Genomic DNA, 20,794 nt, shown 5'->3' on the forward strand with positions numbered 1-20,794 from the left:
GTGTTTATTTTATGTTCATTTAATATGCTTACATGCATGTAGTTTACTTTCAGTTATTTGTTTTAAAGAATTTGAAAAAGGTCAAAAGTGTGGTACTTTTGATTCACCCCCCCTCTCAGAAGTACTCTTCCCATTTGAATATTCCAACAATTGGTATCAAAGATGAAGGTTCTCACAAGAAGAAGTCTAATATCTTAGAGGAAAGATCTGAAGATGGAAGTCCTTAAACCTAGGAAGATCATAGACAATCAAGTGATTGATGTGCACCTCACTCTACACAAATTGGAGGAAGTTAGAGAGAAATTGAGAAAGTCCTTAAAAAGAAGGAAGGATATAGCCATAGCTGAAAATGACATACACTACAAGGATATTGATACCACACAAGTGTTTTCCAATGGAGATCCCAAAGAATTTGATGTAGAAATAGAAAAACTGATGGAGAAAAATAGAGCACAAGTTGAAGAAATCAGAATACTCAAGCTTGAACAAGAGTCACAAGCCATAATGCTTTGTGAAGTGACTAAACAAAAGAAGAAAGCCATTGAAGACAAGGCCATGATAGAATATGACAAGAGAAATCTTACCAATAGATTGGAGGAGAAGACAATTGAGTTTGAAAGAATCTCAAACATGTAGCTTGACAACTTAAGCCAAATGATGAATGCTCATCATGAACTAAACATGAAAGACATTGAGATCTCTACATTGAAGTTACAAAATGATCAACTGCAAAATGAATTGAGAAGAGAGAAGGAGATAGCAAAAAGCTTCAACAAACCCAATGAGGCTATCAAGTACTTTGAGCAACTACTGAAATCACCAAGGGCTAGTAATGATACTTTAGGACTTGGTTACACTAGCACTGAACAAGGAGAATCATCCAAGACTACAGAAGAAAGGAGTAACAAAGGTAAGAACACTAAACCTACTTGTCATTTCTATGTTAAAAAGGGACATACTTCTAATGTATGTAGGAGCAAGGATAGTCATCAACATGATAAGCCTAAGAATACAAGCTACTATCATAAGTGCAAAAAGAAAGGACATCAAGCACATGAATGCAAAACCAAGACCATGAGGACATCAAGATTTGAGGGTCACTACTATAACTGCAATAAGTATGAACATAGAGCATTTGAATGCAGATCAAAGCCTATGTGGACACCTAATCAGCCTACAAGGAAAAACAACCATGCACACCACTACAATTGGGATTACAATACCAAGTATAGTTGTCACTATTGTCAAGAATATGGACACATTTTTGAAAATTGCATAATGACACATTTCAAAGGAAACTACAGTAGATGGTTGAGCCAAACCACATATTTCAATTACTTGAAGATTGGTCATATCAATAGGAATTGCCCAAAAAATTCAAAGGCACCCAAGTTAGAAGTCAACAAAGGAAAAGAGAAGGTAGAGGTTGAACAAATCAGAGGGCAAATGAACAAGACATGGAAAAAGAAAGGTGAGAGCAGCACATCAAATGGAGGGATCACTTCACCCAAGAGGTCAAGTGATCACATCTCATCCAACTAAGCATGAATAGGTGTATGGGACTAGTATACAAAGTTATATCATACATCAGTCCCAAGACAAAGAAGTACTACAAAGAAGAAATCAACATGAGCAAAGATGCCAAGATGAAATTTGAAGTTTTTGCAAATACTACCAAACTATTCTTAGATACCGAGTAAAGCTCCAATGGATGCCGAGTTGCTAATAGTGACCAAGTTGATAGTTGATGCCGAGTGAAGTGAAAATCTAGTGGAAATCAAGTCATGTTGAAAACTTCAAGTGCCAAGTGTACAATTGTACGTACTAAGAATTTAATGCTAGGTTTTGAATGGTATAAGGTCAAATTTTTTTCATTTTTTTATGCCATTTGAACATAGAGAAAAGATAAAAAGAGTGTAGAAGCGATCAAAGAGAAACCTTGAAGCCATCTATATTGATTTCAACAGTGATTCAACATAAATTTTGACAATCTAAGGTATTTATCAAGTGCCCAGCTATGCAGTGTTGAAGTTTTTAATATATTAAAACCCTAGTTTGGTATAATGGCCTCTAGTTCTAAGAACCCCAAAGGAAAGGAAAGTCATGAGGTCCAACTTGTCAGTAATGAGATCAAACAACCTGAGTTTAGGCCAATCCCTGTAGTCACCTATAGAAACGACCCTGTTGGAGCGTTGTCCATTATTCCACCAAAAGTTATCATGGTGCAAGACATAAGGAAGTGTTATAACTACAAAATAGGAGCAATAGGTGATCTTGAAATATTTCAAGCCTATGACAAACTTTGTGATAACAAAATTTTGAAGGACAAATATCAGATAGTTGAGAAGGAGGGTTTAACAAATGCCCTAGTTTACCCTACAAGTTTCAAAAAGAATGGATAAGGATTATTTTGAGCAAGATTTACAATGGATGTTTGTGGTTGGAAATAGGACCAATTAAGATTACCAAGAGGATAGTACATAAGGTTATGGGTTTTCCAATCCTAGATCGGCCTAAGACCTTGCACAGTTATTCAAAAGAGATCATTGAAAGGAATATAGGAGCTAAGTGGAATAAGAGGGGTATGACTATTGACACTGTAACTAATCCTCTTCTAGATTTTGCAGTGAGAGTGATATCTCACAAATTCTACCAATCCATCAGATTGAATAGTGTGTCGTGTATAGCTATTGATGTAGCATACAAACTTGTGAAGAAAGATCATACATATGATCTAGTAGAACTAATATTGCAGCAAATAAATGAGAACCTAGGAGCAATAAGGAGATCAAAAGGTGCTCAATGCAAGTTTGGCTCAGTTCTTACATGCATATTCTTTTATGTCATGGAAGAGTTTCTTTCTATTGGAAAGGTGAATTGGAACTTAAACAAAATTGCAATCACACAAATCAACGAGTTCATTGATCAGATGGGTGACAACTTTGAAGCCCAAATGACAAGCTATTTTGAGGATTTTAAGAAATCCATGAAGAAAAGGGTATGAATACCAGTTTCCCTAGTGGAAAAATACATCAATGACATATGCTTTTTGGTTGACATTGACTATACCTATATCTAGGCAGCAATTCCAAGGGTAAGATGGCTAAGGCCATCAGGTTATGAACTTGATGTGGATGAAGCCTCAGTAGCAATCACAACATTTCTTGTAGAACAAATTGATAAGGAGGCTCCTCATTTTGGCACATATGATGTTGTCAAATCCAAAGTTGAAACAGAATTGAAGACACCCTCTATAATTAAGAGGAAAGATAAATTAGTGAAGAAGATAAAGAAGAAATTTGGTGCAGATATTGAAGGAGAAGTAGGTGCTGAAGAGAAAGAAGAAGAGGAAGGTGAGAGTGAAGAATAAGAACAAGGGCAAGGTCAAATGGAGTTGACCCGAGGCTTAGGAGAAGACAAGGAGGAAAGTGCAGAGGAAGAAGAAGTCGAGTCAAAGAAGAAAAAAGCTAAAACTCGGCCTCTAGCTTAGTCCAAACCCAAGAAGGTGACCAAGCCTGCACAAGCCAAGCTAGCACCAGAAACAAGAGATAGCACAAGGGCGTCTACTCAAAAGGCCAAGGAGAAAGTAAATGAAAAGAAAAAGGCCACTGAACAGACCGATGAAATGCCAAATAAAAATAAGAAAGTATGTGGCATAACCAAACACTGATGATGAGGAGAGAACAAAATCAGGGGATATCAACCAATTCATAGTGGTAAGGCATCCTCCCAAATCTTCCATAGATAAGATTTGTGAAAATATTAAGAATGCAGATTTGAATGATTTGAAAAATCTTGATTTCAACAAGCTAAGTAGAGAAGAGCAAAACAAAATAGAGGAATATGTATATACCATGATGGTTGAATTCAAAAATACACCTCTAGAGCTAAACAATACCATGCCTAGAGAACTATATGAGATAGTTGAAAACAAATGGCATTATTGTCTGAAAATGGAAAAGGAGATTAGAGAATCTACCTTAGCACAAGTGATGCCTAACCTGACAATAGGTCAAATAACAAAGGCTAATAAGAAACATGGTGGAAAATTTGCACCTAAATATAGAGCCTTTAGCATCCTATAAAATAAGATTGAAGTAGTGAATAAGTCCACACAATTATGGAAGACGATCTATCAAATAACTAATGGCAAGGATGAAGAAGAAAATAAGGCAAAGGCTAGTGCCAAGGAGAAAATAGAGGAAAAGAAAGTGGAAGAGAAGCAAGAAGAAGAGAAGGAGGAGGAAGAGAAAAGAAAAGAAGATAAGGAAAAAGGAGAGGAGCAAATACAAGAGGGAGAAGACATGGCAACAGCTGAACAACAGCAGCAAGAGGAACAAAGTGTGCAAGACACACAAATGCTACCCCCTAGCCCTCCTCATGTAACCATCACACCTGCAGATACAATAACTATCAAGGATGTTCCTAAAAATTCTACTCAGAGCATCAATCCCCTAACTGTAGAGGATCTCTCCAATATCCTTCACCAATCCACTCTACAGGCACAATTATGCACCAACCCTGTATTTGTGAGTGTAGATGAGCTACAGAAGGTAGTAGCAGAACCAAAAAGAGACAAGGTGAAACCACAAGAACCACCTTTCATCTATACAGCTAATAGCACTCAAATTTTAATGCTTCCACCACCACCTCCAACAATTGCAATAGCAACAGGTGACACCATTCAAAAGCCAAGTGCAAAAGAAGGGAAGTCTAATGAGAAGGAGGAAACATCAAAGGAAGAGGAGCAGGCCGCTATTCAAACATTGGTAGAACTACCAAAAATAGACACACCCACAAAGACTCCTCAAAATTTGAGAACTGAAGCCATACCTTTGCAAATTGCCACACCAAGCTCGAGCTCAACCAAGGTGATCAGGGTACTTCACTATGGAGACCCTGAGTTAGATGAAGAGATAATCATTCCTTATTATGACTCAAAGACTATCACAATGGAACAAATTATAGAAATGCAAAATGCATTAAATAGGAGGCAAAGACAAGAAATACTCATAAAAGAGTATAAACATAAGCAAGCACTACATGAGATTAAGGAAATCTTTATGGATGCCTTCAGCTTGTAATCACCAGATGAGTCAAAGCCCATAATGGAACAATTATCTGATACAGTTGACCAAGTGACTAGTGAAGACTAGGATACAAATGTTAAACTTATGGAATGGTCTAAAAAGAAGTTTCAAGGGAAGATAAATGAGAAAATATCTAGTGGTATAGCACTTGAACAAGTAGAATTGGCCAAGAAAATTGACAAGGTCAAAACTGTACTTGAGAAAATTTTCTCACTGTACAAAAAGTTGTGTGATTTTTCCAACTTCACACAAGAGATAGGTCAAAGGATAATGAGCTTGGAAAGAAATTTGAAGATTTCCAGCATGCAATTTCCAAGTGATCTAGCTCAATGTGAGAAGCATTTTACCCAATCGCTTCACACTCAAAGAGAGTTAGCTACACTAACAAGTGAAGAGGCCAATATAAAGGCCAAATTAATGCAAATTCAATCCTCCATAACCCCACATCTAGAGGTCCTCCACAAAGAAAAAGTCTATGTTGAAACTTTCTTAAAGAAAGATCCTAATCTTTATACATTAGATGGACTTGTACATCTTACTGCAGAGATTGCCATCCAACATAAGTCACTAGACATTGCTTTGGAGAATTGGGATGCAGCTCTAAAAATGATAATGGAGTTAAATAGCACATTTTTGGCTAAATATGGTATTAATCCTTAGAACCCTTTGACATAAGTGTCAAAAAGGGGGAGAAATAATAAAGGAGATAAGGAGAGAGATAATAATAAGGAAGATATGACTAAGGGGGAGATAAGACTTAAGGTGTAAATAGACATGGGGGAGAAATAATGTTTTGGGGAAGATATGAAATGACAAAGAGTATCAGGCACATTCAGCATAGAATTTTGGTTACAAGAATAAAATGGCATAATCAGCTCACGGGGAGTTATAAGAATTTTAAGGTATTTTGAACTAATTTTGAAATTTTGTACATATGCAGAAAAGATTGAATAGGGTACTCATAAGGTTAGATTAGCAATGTTTAGTTAAGTGTTTTTGACACTCATGTCAAAGGGGAAGATTTTTGGTCTCAGATTGGTTTTGACAATTGAGTGTCAACACACTTAACCACTTTTCATATAAGAGCCAAGTACACTATGTATGTCGAGCATTATATAGGTGTTGAGTCATAGCTGATGCCAAGAAAATCAGAATGTCTCATATGCCAAGTGAGCTAGAGTCATACATGTGTTGAGCAAGACAGAATGCAATAGGTGTCAAGCAAAGAAGGATAGTATACGTGTCGAGCACCAGTAGTCCAATATGTGCTGAGTAACACAGAATTAGCATATGAGTTTGTGCCTTCACAAACTTAGATTTAAACCATTTTCTTTTGAGAAGACATAGGAGGATTTCGAAGGATAATAAGGATAAGAATGAATCTTTTATATTTCCCATGCAATCAGCATGCAACCAATCAAAAAAATGGAAAAGGCAAGCAACCAATGAGGAAAATGCAAGGAATGAGCAAGAATTCAAGATTCAATATGGATCATAGATCCATACCTAACCCTAAGTCTACAAAGTTTTTATAAGAAGGCTTAGACCCCACGAATTTATGCTATTGAAGAGAAGTTAAGGAAGTTGCTAAGCATATAAGAAAAAATTGCAAAACAAGGCCAATAGTAGGGGTATCACAGACTTAGTGAATTGAGTAGAAATTACACATCCAATTAATCAGAATAGTACAAGGGATACGAACAGATATCAGATCAAGCAAGGATCACATCAAAATGACCAGATCAAGTGCCTGAAATCAACAATTGAAGATTGTAAGCAATTAGGTCAAAGGTTTCTAATACTCTCTAGCCATTGTATTAGATAGTGAAAATCCTATGATGATAGGTTAGCTTAACAACTATTTCGTAGATCCTTTGAAGAGGTGACTAAATCCTTTAATAGGGTGAAACTTCATGTAAAGTGTTTGTAAATCCTTTAACCAGGTCACTATTGACATAGTGTAAAGCCTTTAACAAGGCATGTCTTTCACAGGGCAGACCATTAGAAGTGGTCAAACAATTATTGCTGCAGTAATTTTGTGGGTATCATCCCCCCCCCCCCCCCCCCGAGTTTTACCTTCTTATTCCTGGAGGGTTTCTAGGTTACCAAATCTGGTGTTATGTGTGTTGATGCATGTGTTTATTTTATGTTCATTTAATATGCTTACATGCATGCAGTTTACTTTCAGTTATTTGTTTTAAAGGATTTGAAAAAGGTCAAAAGTATGGTACTTATGATTATGTTGAATTTCTCTTTTTTTTACTTTCTTAAAAAAATCTATAGCCATTTTGCATCCCTCATCAAACTAGGCATTGACAAGAAAACAACTAGTTTTAGACTTTTGTTTTCTTTATCTTTTGCACTTTTAGAGAGCCCCATAAATCAACTTTGTTAAATCATGACTATTGTTAACATGCATATGCATTGTCTTTTCCTTATAAATCTTATCAAGTGTAGCCTTGAAATTATTTCCATTCTTTTGAGTTGAAAGAATTGTGCACTATAAAAGTGGTTGTTGAGAGCATTTTGTTTTCACCACATACTAATCCTTATCTATCCATAAAAATTAATATACTTTGGTTTATGATCTAACTTCAAATCCCACATGTAGTCCCCAATTATGACTTTCTCAATTCTCTCATATAAACTATGCGCACAAATTGCATAATCAACTACACTTGAAAAACCTAACTTTTACTGCTTAGCTAAACTATTGCAAATAATTAGAATTGAAAGTGTCACTTAAGCTAATAAAATCTTCACCAAAATGATTGAATCTTGTAGTGTCCACTAAGATTATTTTCCATTGTTTCTTTACACCTCCATGAGATAAATAGGATTATAATTTTCATTGTTGTTGACAATACTATCTTGATCACTTATTGTCCTAGCATTAAAATCTCTATCAAGGATAATATCATCTTGTTGCAAGAAAACAACCTCCTTTTTTAAGGCTACAAAAGGGTATTTGTTATCTAAACTATAATTTTTGTACATTTTTTAGACTTGATAGACAAAATAACAAGTTGCAATCCTGATCAATTTGCTATTTTCTGATATCTTGAACCAAGTAAACATCTTATTGATGTCTTATTTTTCCAACTAAATTATATGACCTACTTTTTCTTTTACTAAAACCACAATAATCCCATGTCCTTTAAAATTATCTACTACTTCATTCCACCCTACAAACTTCAAATATACCTCAAATAGAGGATTCATATATCCTTCATTGCCATGTATCTTAGTGAGACAGATAATGTCTCTACCTTTTGCAATAGGCCCTAACCCAAAAATCCATCCCCAAGAATAATATTTACAATTCCAACAACTACGTAATGAAACCTAAGTAGAGCATAATTTCTATATATTTTTCCCTAAAAGACTCAAAATTGAATCTTCACACCTATGTGATTGATTTGAGCTTACATCATAGTAATCTACCAAAGATTTTTATGCCAAACCAATGATGCCTACTTGCTTCCCTGAACTAGAATGATGTCCAAAATGAGAAATCGCAACTCTTTCTTTGAACAACCATGCCCTTTTACCATCATTTCTAGTTTTTTAAAGCTTTTTCCAATTCAATCCTTCTCTCATCATGTTGTCTCATATTTAAATCTTCTTCTAAAAAGAAATGCAAACCTCTCAAGGTTTATTCTTTTCCTAATAGATTTTGTTTTTCATGAAGATTAGACAACACAACCTTAATAGACTTTTCCTTTTCCTTTGATAACTTACCAACCCTCCAAGATTGGTAGATTTGACCTTTCCAAGGCAATATATAACACTCCGCCAAGGGATCCAAAAGAATTAACCTAAAGTTTAACTAAGTTTGCCAAACATTTTTTTGTTAAGAACAAGAAAGAATAGCATACACGTCAAACATAAAGTAGCAAGCAATAACATACAATCATACATAAGCAAACATAATAGATTACATTCCTTAAGGATCCCAAGATGTTGAGTCACATTTAAATTTTAATTAATACTAAGTCTAAAAAAATACTACATCCACATGAAAGAATAATTAAAAGTCCAAAGTCCATTTAAATAAAATACATTTGTTCCAAAAGCCACTTGGAAATAAAATTCAGAATGCTCATTCATCCACTGTACATGTCACAGGGTATGAAAGGCTAAAAGAATATACATTTATAAAAAGTAGATTACATCATCCATTTCAATTGCATGATACAAAGTACAATACAACAAGTGAAGCCATCCATCATAAAGATATAACCAGCCATTATAATGCACAAGGATAGAATGAAAAGAAATGCAGACAAGGAACTCCAGCCACAATATCATCAAACGGATCTCAATGGTAAGAGTAAAAAGCACTACCAACCAACCGCATGGTAACCCAAAATGGCCCACTCCCACAGCGCCGAGGAGATAGTCTCTAGTCCCAAATAGGATATCAATCCAAAATCAAAAGTAATCTCTAAGTCCAAGAAACCCTAAAAGTAATCTAACTCAAAGGTTCTAAGATACATCGACATCTAGACCCAGAGGCACACAAAGACAAGTAGGAAATATATACTAGTAGTAGGCAAGTGTCATCGTATGAATCCAACTCTAGGGTTACCCGGTGAGTCTTTTAATCCTCCAACCCCCTAGTGACCCTATGCGGCACGAGTATCCTTTTGTACTGACAAGGCATACTAACAAGTCAACTCTAGGGTTACCCGGATAGTCTTTTAATCCTCCTGCCCCTTAGTGACTTCCTATGGTACCAATATCTTGTTAATTCATTTTAAACCCATTTAATGAAATGTTATCACTTATTAAACTACTTACAATGAGTTACCCTGGCAGCCACTTTAGGCCCCGACCCCCATTGCAAGCCACTTCACAACTTAACATATAGATTACCTACCCTAAGCTAATAAAAGTATAAATCAAAGAATCATAATATATCAACTCAGTACTATACAAGTGACTAGAAAGCATCAAAAAGATAGTCATAATAACACATCAGTTCTCTATGAGCAACTGGAAAGCATCCCAAAAATACTGATCGAAGACTCAAATGATTAAGTCAAATATGTCATAACATTCACCTTAGCTTCACATAAGAACACTAGAAAGCAATAACAAACAATAAATACAACTCATCATAGAGCATACCAACACATTACCATGGCTAAGTTTTAAAAGATCGAGATCAAAACATCAGCATGACATCACAAACACATAACCCTTAAGCCTCTAGTAACATCCTAATATTGGTCAAAGCTAGGTCAACCCAAAGCCCAAACAACATACAAACAACAATGTTGGTCAAAGTTTGGTTTGATTTGAAAACACAAAGTTGAGTTAAATGTAAGGTTTTAGTTTCTAGTTTAACGTATGTTTTCAAGTAAAAATGTCTCACAGTTCACCCTTACGATTAACCCATTCTTTTGCTCGAATAAAATAAAAAATTACCCCCCTTTGATTTTACGTCAATTTCCTAAAATAATCCAAGAGTAATTATTTATTTAAATTATTAAAATAATAAGTTATTGATTCTAAATAAAATTCTTTACAGTTTTATTAAAAATCAATCTTATTGATAATAATAATTAAACAAAAATTTTAAAACTTCATTTTATAAAATTCATTATTAATTACATTTAATTAAACTAAATTTAATTAAATTAATTATTAATTTTAAAATAAGAACTATATTAATATTATTTAATTAATTATTTAATTAATGAATATTAATAAAATTTATTAATATAAATTACTAATAAATAATAATTAAAATTTGATAACTTAAATATAATTTAATTTAAAACTTATTAAATAAACTAATATTAAATAATATTAATTAATTGATTGATTAACATTAAATAATAAATGAAACTTTTTTTTAAAAAAATTACAAACCATGCGATTTAAATCGTAGGCTTGCATACAGCAGGCCTTCGTACAGCCTATAAAGGCTACGGTGGCCTTTGTTGCCAATGCAGTATTATGGGGGGGGTGGGGGTGTCACGGCCCCACCTCTCTTTTTCATATACTAATTTGTTTTTTTTTAATTATAATTTTATTTCTTTTTTTAAAAAAAAATATTTTGTTTAAATTATATGAAATTTAATTTAAACAAAAACCCCTCCTTATTAAAATTTTTAATTTTTATAACAATCATAGCAAATCTCTGATAGGGAAATTACGGCCAATCGGTCAAATTTTCTATATAAATTTTCAATTTCAATACAAAACCCTTCCCTGTTTAATTTTCACTTTTGAATCTATCGAAGGAAAATTATTTGATATATCGATCTTTCCGTATACAGAAGATTTAACATGCATACTAGAATTTCACCATATTGAAACACTCACCATAGAGAATCAATCTGAAAACCATTCGTAGACACGAAGAAGAGAGGAAAAGAAGAAACGTAATAAACTATGTGAATAATCACAAGCATCTACCTAAATTCTAATGCTAATTGCTATGCCCAAGAAGATTGTGAGAGAAATTTCTCCTCCCAAAACCTTCTTTCTTCTGAAATTCTTTCCTCTTCCCAAAATCGTTGTCCTTTGAAAATGAACCCTCAACTGGTGATAAGGAGTTCTCTCCTAAATTTGGGGCACTAATTGTGCAATCACCTGAGAGAACTCTCTACTCACCAGACTTTAACTCTTTATAAACTTTTCTTTATCTTTTCTTTGTCTTTTACATGCACGTTTATTGAATTATAAAATAACTTTATTTAATTTTCATTTGACTTCTCTTTTTAATTAATTTAATAAATTTTAATCTCATGCACACATCATGAAATCTTAAAACTTTTAATAAATTAATATCTTTTCACTTCTTAATTTATTTTCTAATGTTTAATTGATAAATATTTTATTAACTTAGATAATAATAATAATATTTAGCATTTGTTTAAAAATGAACTATAAATATATTATTATTAAATTAAATAAATATTACCATGTTCTAAAATTAAACTTATAACTTTTATCTTTTAATTTAATTCTTTTAATTTAATTAATTTTTAATTAATTAATATAATTAAATATTAAAAATATCATAATAATTTTTCTTTAAATTAAATCGTTAATTTAATAATTTAATTTGACTTAATTAAAAAAAAATTACCAAAGACTCATAAAATAAAATATGAAAACCCATCATAGAAAAACACATACAAGATCAAACTAGAGGGATATAATCATGAATTAACGTCATTCAACGCATTCAGAAAGTAAAAAACTTGGACACTTATCCTAATTTTTTAGGAAAAATGGCTTAAAGGTTTAGGATTTGGACTTAAGAATTTATCTCCCCTTTCTTACCATTGAGATAATGTGATAGGGTGTGCTCATTCTGGCAATTCAGGGAAGTCGATACCCACTACCTGCAATCTGCATAAAATTCACGCATGTACAAACACAATATTCTAAGTTAAACAAACAATGGCAGGAAGTGGTGCATCGTGTAGATCCTGACTAGTAGGTGACTATGACTCCCTTCCTTAACCACATTAGAAATGTCATACATAAAGAAAACATACACGCACACCATACACATGCAGTATGGGGTAAGTATCCATAAGAAAACACATATGATAATCCATCTAACTAATCATCATCAATAACTGAAAACACTATGATAATCATCATACATACATGAAGTATAGAGTACCAAGTAATCTCATCATAAATCAACTGAATATGAAACAATATCTGATAATCTCAAACAATGCTACTAATCATCAAGCATAAAACTACCTTAAAAGAGTTCGGCAATAATAACAAAATGTAAACTACGGACAGGCACTACACAATACCTCACTTAAGACTTACTTGGTAATATCAAGAGTACATTCATTCACTGCACAATCCTTTACACCCTTGATAAATACATTTTTCACTCATGTTTGTCTTTCTTTGATCTCTTTATGAATGACCAGCATGCTTGCTAATTTTGTCCCAAGATTTGGTAACTTGTGGTGAGAAAATGAAACTCGTAGAAGATCTAATAATAAGTTTTTTATGAAACTTTCATTTGTAATGGCAAGTATAAGACTCGATTGCACTTGGCTATAAGAAACATCTTTGCAATTTGTTTACACTTGCAACTCAATCTTGATAAAAATAAATAGATACAAATGTGATCTTACAAGCATGGAGAATGTTTTCATACGAATTATAATAGAAAGAAAAACATATGATAGTCTTGTGAATTGATGCGATCATCACATAGGTTTCAGGGATGTTGTATATCACAGTCAGCACTATCAGAAAGATGAAAAACCTAATGCATAATCTTAATAATGAGCTTAATGCATAATCTCATCCAAAAATGATAGTAATAAAGAAATGTTGATTACATTTTTCATAATGGTCAAAGCAACAAACATTTTCATAAAGTCAAAGTGCTACAAAGCATACATAAAGCAATGTTTTAGAAGTTTCATACATTGTTCATTGATACTTTGAGTCTAAAAGACCTAACAGGAGTTCCATGAAAGGTTTTAGGAGCAAGATATGAACATGACATAAAGTGGAGATACTAAAGACATAAATATTTCCAAACTAGGTAAACTAAGGAGTGATCCTTGGTTTTGTAGTGCAACCATTTTATGGGTGATATTGTGAAAGTTTTAGTCAACCCTACAAACATACTTTCCAAAGTTTGGGCTTTCCCTAAGGAAATATACTACCCTAGGAGATGGAAGAATGATTTTCAAATTGAACACAAAAACACAAGCAGGCTCTTCCCCTCATTCGCAAGTTGCAACAAGTTTGTTCTTCCCCTCAATATTGCAAGTTCGTGAAGGTTCTTCCCATGATTTTCCAACTTTTGTTATGTATTCTAAGACTTGAATTATTTAGACATATTGATAATTTTGGGTTTTGAAAATATCATTGCATATGTTATAAATACAATAAAATAGTTCTTCCCAAATCTGTAATGGATCTTCCAAGAACTAAATTTGGCCTTGCAAGATATATTTATGCTTTAAAATATAAAGTACTTCCCACTACTTGTAATTCATGTTCCAAATCTAAGTTTGGGTTCAAATGTACTAAAATGTCACGTAAAATTGGGTCTAAGACACAATTAAAGTGCAAGTTGGTGTACTTCCCATAAATATGCGAAGTACAATAATATCCTCCCATTTACAAATGAAATGTACATGTTCTTTATAGCTTGCAATGTACTTCCCAATATCTGAAATTCATTTGTGATTCCATTTTTTAGCATCTCTACATTTCTCCCATTGATAGTGTGCAGTTTCTCTTCTGTTGGTGTCATGTAATTAAAGAAAGAAGCAATCAGTGGATTGCTTCATTATTCAAGAAAGCAAGAATAGAGTTCCCTCCAGTTACATAATGATATCAAATTCATATTACGCAGGTTGAAGAAGTCTAGTAACCTAAGGAAGATCGAGGAAGCTTCTGCAGTTGTAAGTCGTGGAGCTTAGATCGAAGGAGAGGACACTATCGAAGAATTGATAGTCATCCACATGTCAGATGTTTAAGTTTTTTGGTTCAGATAGGGATTGCAAAGCCATTTTGTGATTTATGGTATGGCTCTGAAATTATGTTCTTAATATGTCAAACAGTATAGGTTAGTTATTAGGATTGGCTTTGTGATTTAGACTGACAACTATGTTATATATAATCTTAAAAAAATTCTTTAGGGAAATTTTGTTTGTTAAGCTGTGACTTAATTTGGAATATATATATATATACTTGTTTTGATTACACTAGAGAACAGGTTTGTAATTAAAATAAGCCAATAGTATGGTGCATTGCTATAGGATTTTATAAGGTGTGGACTAGTTTTAATATAGTTAGAACTCCAGGGATGGACATAATATATTTTATATTGATGAAAGTAATTTCTTAATTATGATATTTGGTCTTTGTTACGGTACTCGAAAGTTGAAAAGGTTGCAATATTTAACTCTTCTTGTTTCGCCTCATGAAATTAGATAAAATTTACAATTACTTACATTTCTTGATGTTTTTATTTTGATTTCTTTGATTGTTAATTGGTCTCTATAGTGAAAGAAATCATTGGCTTTGAACAAATACAGTTGATTTAAGATTTAAATTTTAGACTAATTTAAATTCGATAACAATAAGTGTCATATCAACATTTATAATAAATTTTATGATAGAAAGCCTCTATCGATTATTAGTAAGTTTGGGTATGTTTATTCATAAGTATTGTTCTGATTGGGGGTAGCCATTATTATTGCCAAATTTAGATAAGAATTTGTAAACTTTTAGAACAATTGCAAAAGAATCAAATCATTCAATTTAACTATATCAATGTGTTATCTTTAAAGATCTCAAAAAGAGTATATAATCAAACTGATCATTATTGCTTCAAATTGAATTATCTTCTCTTGAATTAAAATGTTTAACATAATCCCTTTAAAGGATTGATTAAAGATTCTTAGTTGTTATAAAACCAATATCAAATCATTATCCCTTCCTCTGAATGTTATTATTTAGATGTAGTTTTATCTTTCTAACACTCAGTTCCTTTTTCAGTTTCTTTAAAATCGTGCATTTTTTTTCTTATATCATTGCTTTTCCTTATCTACGCCTCTCATTTTTAGAAACTCTAGTTTGTAGTATTCTTGTCAGAAAAAACTAAATGTTGTTTTGGCAGTGATGCCCATTATCTAGTATAGTAATCTTGGCTAGGGTTTAGCATTTCTTTGTTATCCTTGACTTCTTATTTTTCTTTTTCCGGTCTTATTACAGAGGATTGGATCCTTTTAAGGGAATGAGGTTTTTAGTGATATCATATGTTTGAGAATCAAGATTTCCCAAACATTACGATATCCCCATAAACAACTTTGCCTTGGCCTCTAAAGTATGGCAATTCTTTTTGTCTTCATGTTTTCATGTTTAGGTTTAGTGTATTGACGATTCATTGATAGCTATAGGAGTTAGTAGTTTTGTTCATTTCTCTCACTTTTTGGTATTGTATGTCTTCAGAATTGTTTCCTTGTTAAAAAATGGGTTTGGCCTATATATTTTCCTTGGTAAGATATACTTTAACAAGGCTCCATTTGAACAATGAATTTTTTTTGAAGCTCCATTTAAGATTGTTTGAGGTTGTCTTTGTTGACAGATCGTCTTCGATGGGACAGCTTCCTCTTTTGTTGGTGTAACCTGTGAACTTTTCTTCTCAGATTACACCAAAAATGGAAAGGCTTTCTTTCCTAGACTAATCCTATTTTATCCTAGTTTTTACCTTCTTCACAAATAGACTTTTGGATTTGGAAATTCTAGGGCCTCATATATTAGTGTCAATCTACTTTTTTCTTATTTTCCTTATTCAAAAAGATATATTAAATAGGAATCATTTAGTTTTTAAATTTGGCTTTCATTGTTTTTCTTCATTCATGTATCATTTTGAATCCTGAGCATATGGCCTTCTCATCCCTTCGCATTCCAATTTGTTCATTACCATTTCCTATTATATAAGCTAGCACTCGTTATTCGTTTAGCATAGGTCCATATTTAGTGTGGCACAATAATGGAAATTATCATTAAGGGTCCATTTGGCTGCAGGAATAGGAATAGGGGAATAGGAATAGCTATTATGGAATAGAAAATGGGGCTACATATTCCTATTCTTTGTTTGGTTCAGCCAAAATTTGATGGGGAATTTGCGGATCCCAAAATTTATGTTTTCTAAAATAAATAAAATTGGAATAGTAATATGTATTCCAATAACACCTATTTGGATGGAATTGCAGAACCTCATTTTTGGGCCAAAATTAGAATACATATTCCTATTTTACTTCGTATTTGAATTCCAATTTGGTGCATCCAAATGAAAAATTCAAAATTTTAAGAATTTGCATATGCCTATTCCATATATATTCTTGTTGCCAAACGGATCATGAGTTACATGGCCGTATAACACAAATAACATGGCCGAATAACACAAATAGCATTTGACGGGCCTGTAACAAGAATGATGGTTAAAGATATGTTAATGTCCTCTCATTTTCTAGGAAAAAAGAATTTGTCTTTAATATTGATCGATACAGAGTTCCCTCTGAAATTGCATCAATATTTGTAGTTATGGATTATATGGTGGAAGCAAAAAAACAAGGCATAGAGCTTTTTTGCAAGAGACTATTTAAGAGTATCTATCTTGGAGATCTAGAGAAAACTACCAATTAATATCAACAAAGCTCAAATGATTCCTAGACCTTGCAACTACGATTTAAATCTGACTGAGTGGAATAATGTTCCCTTGTTTCCTATAGTGTTCACTTTGGACCAGAAGCGGTTGAGGAAATGGAGACATGTCATAAGACCATCTGTTGTCTTTTTTATGCATTTTCTCCATGTTAGAGAACCTCCCTCTTTTTGGTTGGATTGAACATTTGATGAGAGAAGACCAAGTTGATATGTGGGAAGATATCAACAACATTAATCTCGAATTCTTCAAGCTTAACGATTCCTTCAATGAGTTATCTGATTAAAATATTACTGCTTCTCCATAGTGACTTCATTTTGATGATTTCTAATGTTGATTAATGATTGGACATGTATTATTCCTTTGGTTGAAACTGTAAAGAGAGGTGTCATTATGCATATATTGAATTATGTTATTGATTAATATGATGTTTTTTTAATTTAGTATTGGAGTTATATGTTGCTCTGGATATTTATGGTTGTAAGATTAAACTTGTACTTAATTCCAGAAAACCTTTTGAAGATCTTTTATTTTGCAGATATATAATATATATTTCTGATTTGAAGGCATATATAATAAATATTATTCATTTTATCAAACAATTCTTATTTAATAATGATAACAAAGTTTTCATTCAACTTAAGACATCTGACAAAAGATCTTAGTCAAGATTGCGATACAAGTTATGTAGTGAAGGATAAAATATTTAATCAAGGTTATCAATGAGGAAACAATTGGGGTAAAAAAATGTCTATCAAAAAAAATATTGTTATTATTTATCAAGCTCGAGTCTTGAACCCAAGACCTCCTAGATAAGAGACTTGCAATGTATTATTGTGGTGCATATAGACTACGGTAGATCTTACATTGCATTTATGCACTTTAGTTCATAACAATTCAAATATACTCCTGATTTGTGAGCAATACACACTTTTTTCTATTATATTGGCTATTTGTGGAGGTGAGAATCACCAAAACAAGGGGTTGACGAACAAAAGCCCCTATATAGCCACACACACAAATCCATATTATAGCCCTTTTTTAAAAAAAGAAATTGAGCGTGAAAATAGTAAAAATCAAGCGGGAAATTTAGAAACAGCCGGTCGATCTGGGAAAGTTCACTAATATAAGAAACTCACAGCAGCATATCATTTAGAAACAACCAGTCGGTCGGGAAATTTCACTAATATAAGAAACTCACAGCAGCATATCATTTAGAAACAGCCAGTCGGTCGGGAAATTTCACTAATATAAGAAACTCACAGCAGCATATCATTTCACCTCTTGTTTATTTGAAAAAAAACTGAGGCGATTTTTGTTTTGTATACGTAGTTTTGTAAAAGCTTCGCAGTTGAACATGGAGAAGGTTTTAGAGGGTTTTTTCAACAGATTTCACTGGATTCTGTGGATTCTACTGGTTAGACATACACTCTTCACCTATTTACATGTTAACTGCATTATCAACCGGTTTAAACCCCATATTTAAATACTGACCTTAAATTTTTCAAGAACATTGTACGCATTAACAAGTTTGTTGAAATGATATGGAATTTATGTTTTTTTACAGGTTATTGCTAGTGTTGTGTGGAGTTTATTTTCATGGAAACTACTGTCTCAATCGAAGATTAGCAGAAAAAGAAGTCATTTGGCCAAAGAGAAGGAGCGTACAGAAGAAGAAGATACAGATGAAGGTCTGGAAAGAAGAGCCAAAGCAGCTGAAGAACAGGTTGTATTGATTTCACAAGAGTTAGAATCGATGGATTTGTATGAACGCACCGGATCCGATTCTATGAAGAAAAATGCAAATTTTTTGTGGAGAAGACTGAGAGAAGTATGTGAAGAAAAAAAGAACTTAGCAATTAGGGTTTCATCTGAAATTCAGAGCCACAAAAAAGAAAGATCTCTGGCAATTGGTGCCCGCAGTTTGATTGAGAAAGAGTTGGAATCTCGAACAAAGATATTGGAGATTGAGAAGAATGATCTGCAGAAAAAATTAGAAAAGGAGATTGATAGGAGATCGAATGAATGGGCTTCTGTTCTGGAAAAAATTAGGGCCGACGAGAGAAAGATGAGAGGGAGAATAAAAAATTTGGGGAAAAGAAATGTGAAATTGGCAAGAGAAGTTTCTTCTTTGAATAAAGAGGAAATTCATGCAAAAACCATGGTTATGGATGATTTGAGAAACAAATTTAAAGATGCAGAGGATGAGATTATGAAATTAAGGGAAATCCTTTCAGAATCTGTCAATAAGGCTAAACAAGTAGAAGATGAGCGGGATTCAAACAAGAGAATCTTGAGGGAAAAGGAAAGGGAAAATTCTGAGTTGCAGAAATCGGTTGTTAGATTGCACAGACTTTGTAGAAATCAGGAAACAACAATTGGAGGATTGTGGTTACAATTAGACAATGATGTGAATAATAATCCACAAGAAAAAGACAAAGATGTTCGTATTATCGAGCTACAGAAGGAACAACTCAGATTGGTTGGTATAGAACATGGGTTGCGCAAGGATTTAGAGAATTGCAGGTTGGAAACTGAAGCTCTGAGGAAGAACAATGGCAGCCTTCTTGAGAGGGTGAGAAGTAAAGAGAAAAGTAGTAGTATTGGATTGATCAAACTTGATTAAGAATTTTGGGATTTCCTTCATACTCTGCAAGCTCAGGCATTCCCATTGCTGGATGAGAATGTTCAGCTTTCTTTCAAGTTGCTTGGTTTTGTTAAAAGGGTGTGGGAAATCAATGAAGGGGAACACTCAAAGGGTATGTTGACTTCTGGACAAGAAAGAGATCATGTCCTTGAATTGGACGTGATGGCTCAAAGTTTAAGGAAAAAGGTTGAATCTTGGAAGGAAAGTGTGCATAGGCAAGAAGAAATCTTGAAAGAAAAATCTCATATTTCCTGTGATGAATCTCTCAAGCAAGATTCTGTTGAAAATTCAGAGGCATATCAAGAAGAGCAACAACATATAGAGGTAATTGGAACTATTTCTTTTGTTATCTTGAGGTTTTTGCATTTTTATCCAGCTTTAGAGAGACTGGTGGCTTAGAGATAATTTAGCCCATAATATAAATTCAACAGTTCTTTCTGGAAAAGTTTAAGGCGAGCAGTCTTATGAATGTTTTACTGTGCTTCAGCTTAGAAGTTTTGTGTCTTAAATTTAAGGAAAAATCTTATAAATTTTATTTTTTAGCAAATCGTTTTCAGTTTTGGTAATGATAAAGTGTGCATATTTTTGACATGTGGAACTAACTACAATGTATGGCTCAGACTATCTGTCCCTTTGATGAAACCACCATCTAGTATTCTAGTACATGGCATGGCTGAATTCCTTGTATCTATGCTTAACTCGAGTTCCATGCTCAGTTTCCCCGACCCCACAGCTTGTCTGGTTTCAGAAAGTTCTATAGAATTGTTCTCTTTATTAATTTCGATAGTCAACTTCACCGAATCCAGAGTTTTAGAGACAGAATTTGCTGGTTGAGTAGCAAGTTCACTCCGTACCATCATAAGATGA

General features: G+C 33.2%; 1 protein-coding gene across 1 annotated transcript; it reads left to right on the forward strand.

Annotated features, from left to right (window-relative positions):
* The first annotated feature begins 18,637 nt into the window (after positions 1 to 18,637).
* On the forward strand, positions 18,638 to 20,326 carry LOC149566965 (uncharacterized). The gene is made up of 3 exons (XM_089816583.1): positions 18,638 to 18,697; positions 18,848 to 19,855; positions 19,943 to 20,326. The coding sequence occupies exons 1-3, from the start codon at positions 18,638 to 18,640 to the stop codon at positions 20,324 to 20,326; spliced, it is 1,452 nt and encodes a 483-aa protein (XP_089672709.1).
* Positions 20,327 to 20,794: the final 468 nt, after the last annotated feature.

Source organism: Cupressus sempervirens, chromosome 3 (assembly GCF_028749045.1).
Source record: "Cupressus sempervirens isolate cs-2001-9-10 chromosome 3, ASM2874904v1, whole genome shotgun sequence".
NCBI lineage: Eukaryota > Viridiplantae > Streptophyta > Pinopsida > Cupressales > Cupressaceae > Cupressus > Cupressus sempervirens.

Bases quoted from the DNA above. Each gene is read 5' to 3' on its own strand.
- LOC149566965 (XM_089816583.1), top strand. From the start codon at position 18,638: ATGGAGAAGGTTTTAGAGGGTTTTTTCAACAGATTTCACTGGATTCTG. The intron at 18,698-18,847 runs GTTAGACATACA...GTTTTTTTACAG, and splicing joins GGATTCTGTGGATTCTACTG to GTTATTGCTAGTGTTGTGTG. The intron at 19,856-19,942 runs GTGAGAAGTAAA...CTGCAAGCTCAG, and splicing joins ATGGCAGCCTTCTTGAGAGG to GCATTCCCATTGCTGGATGA.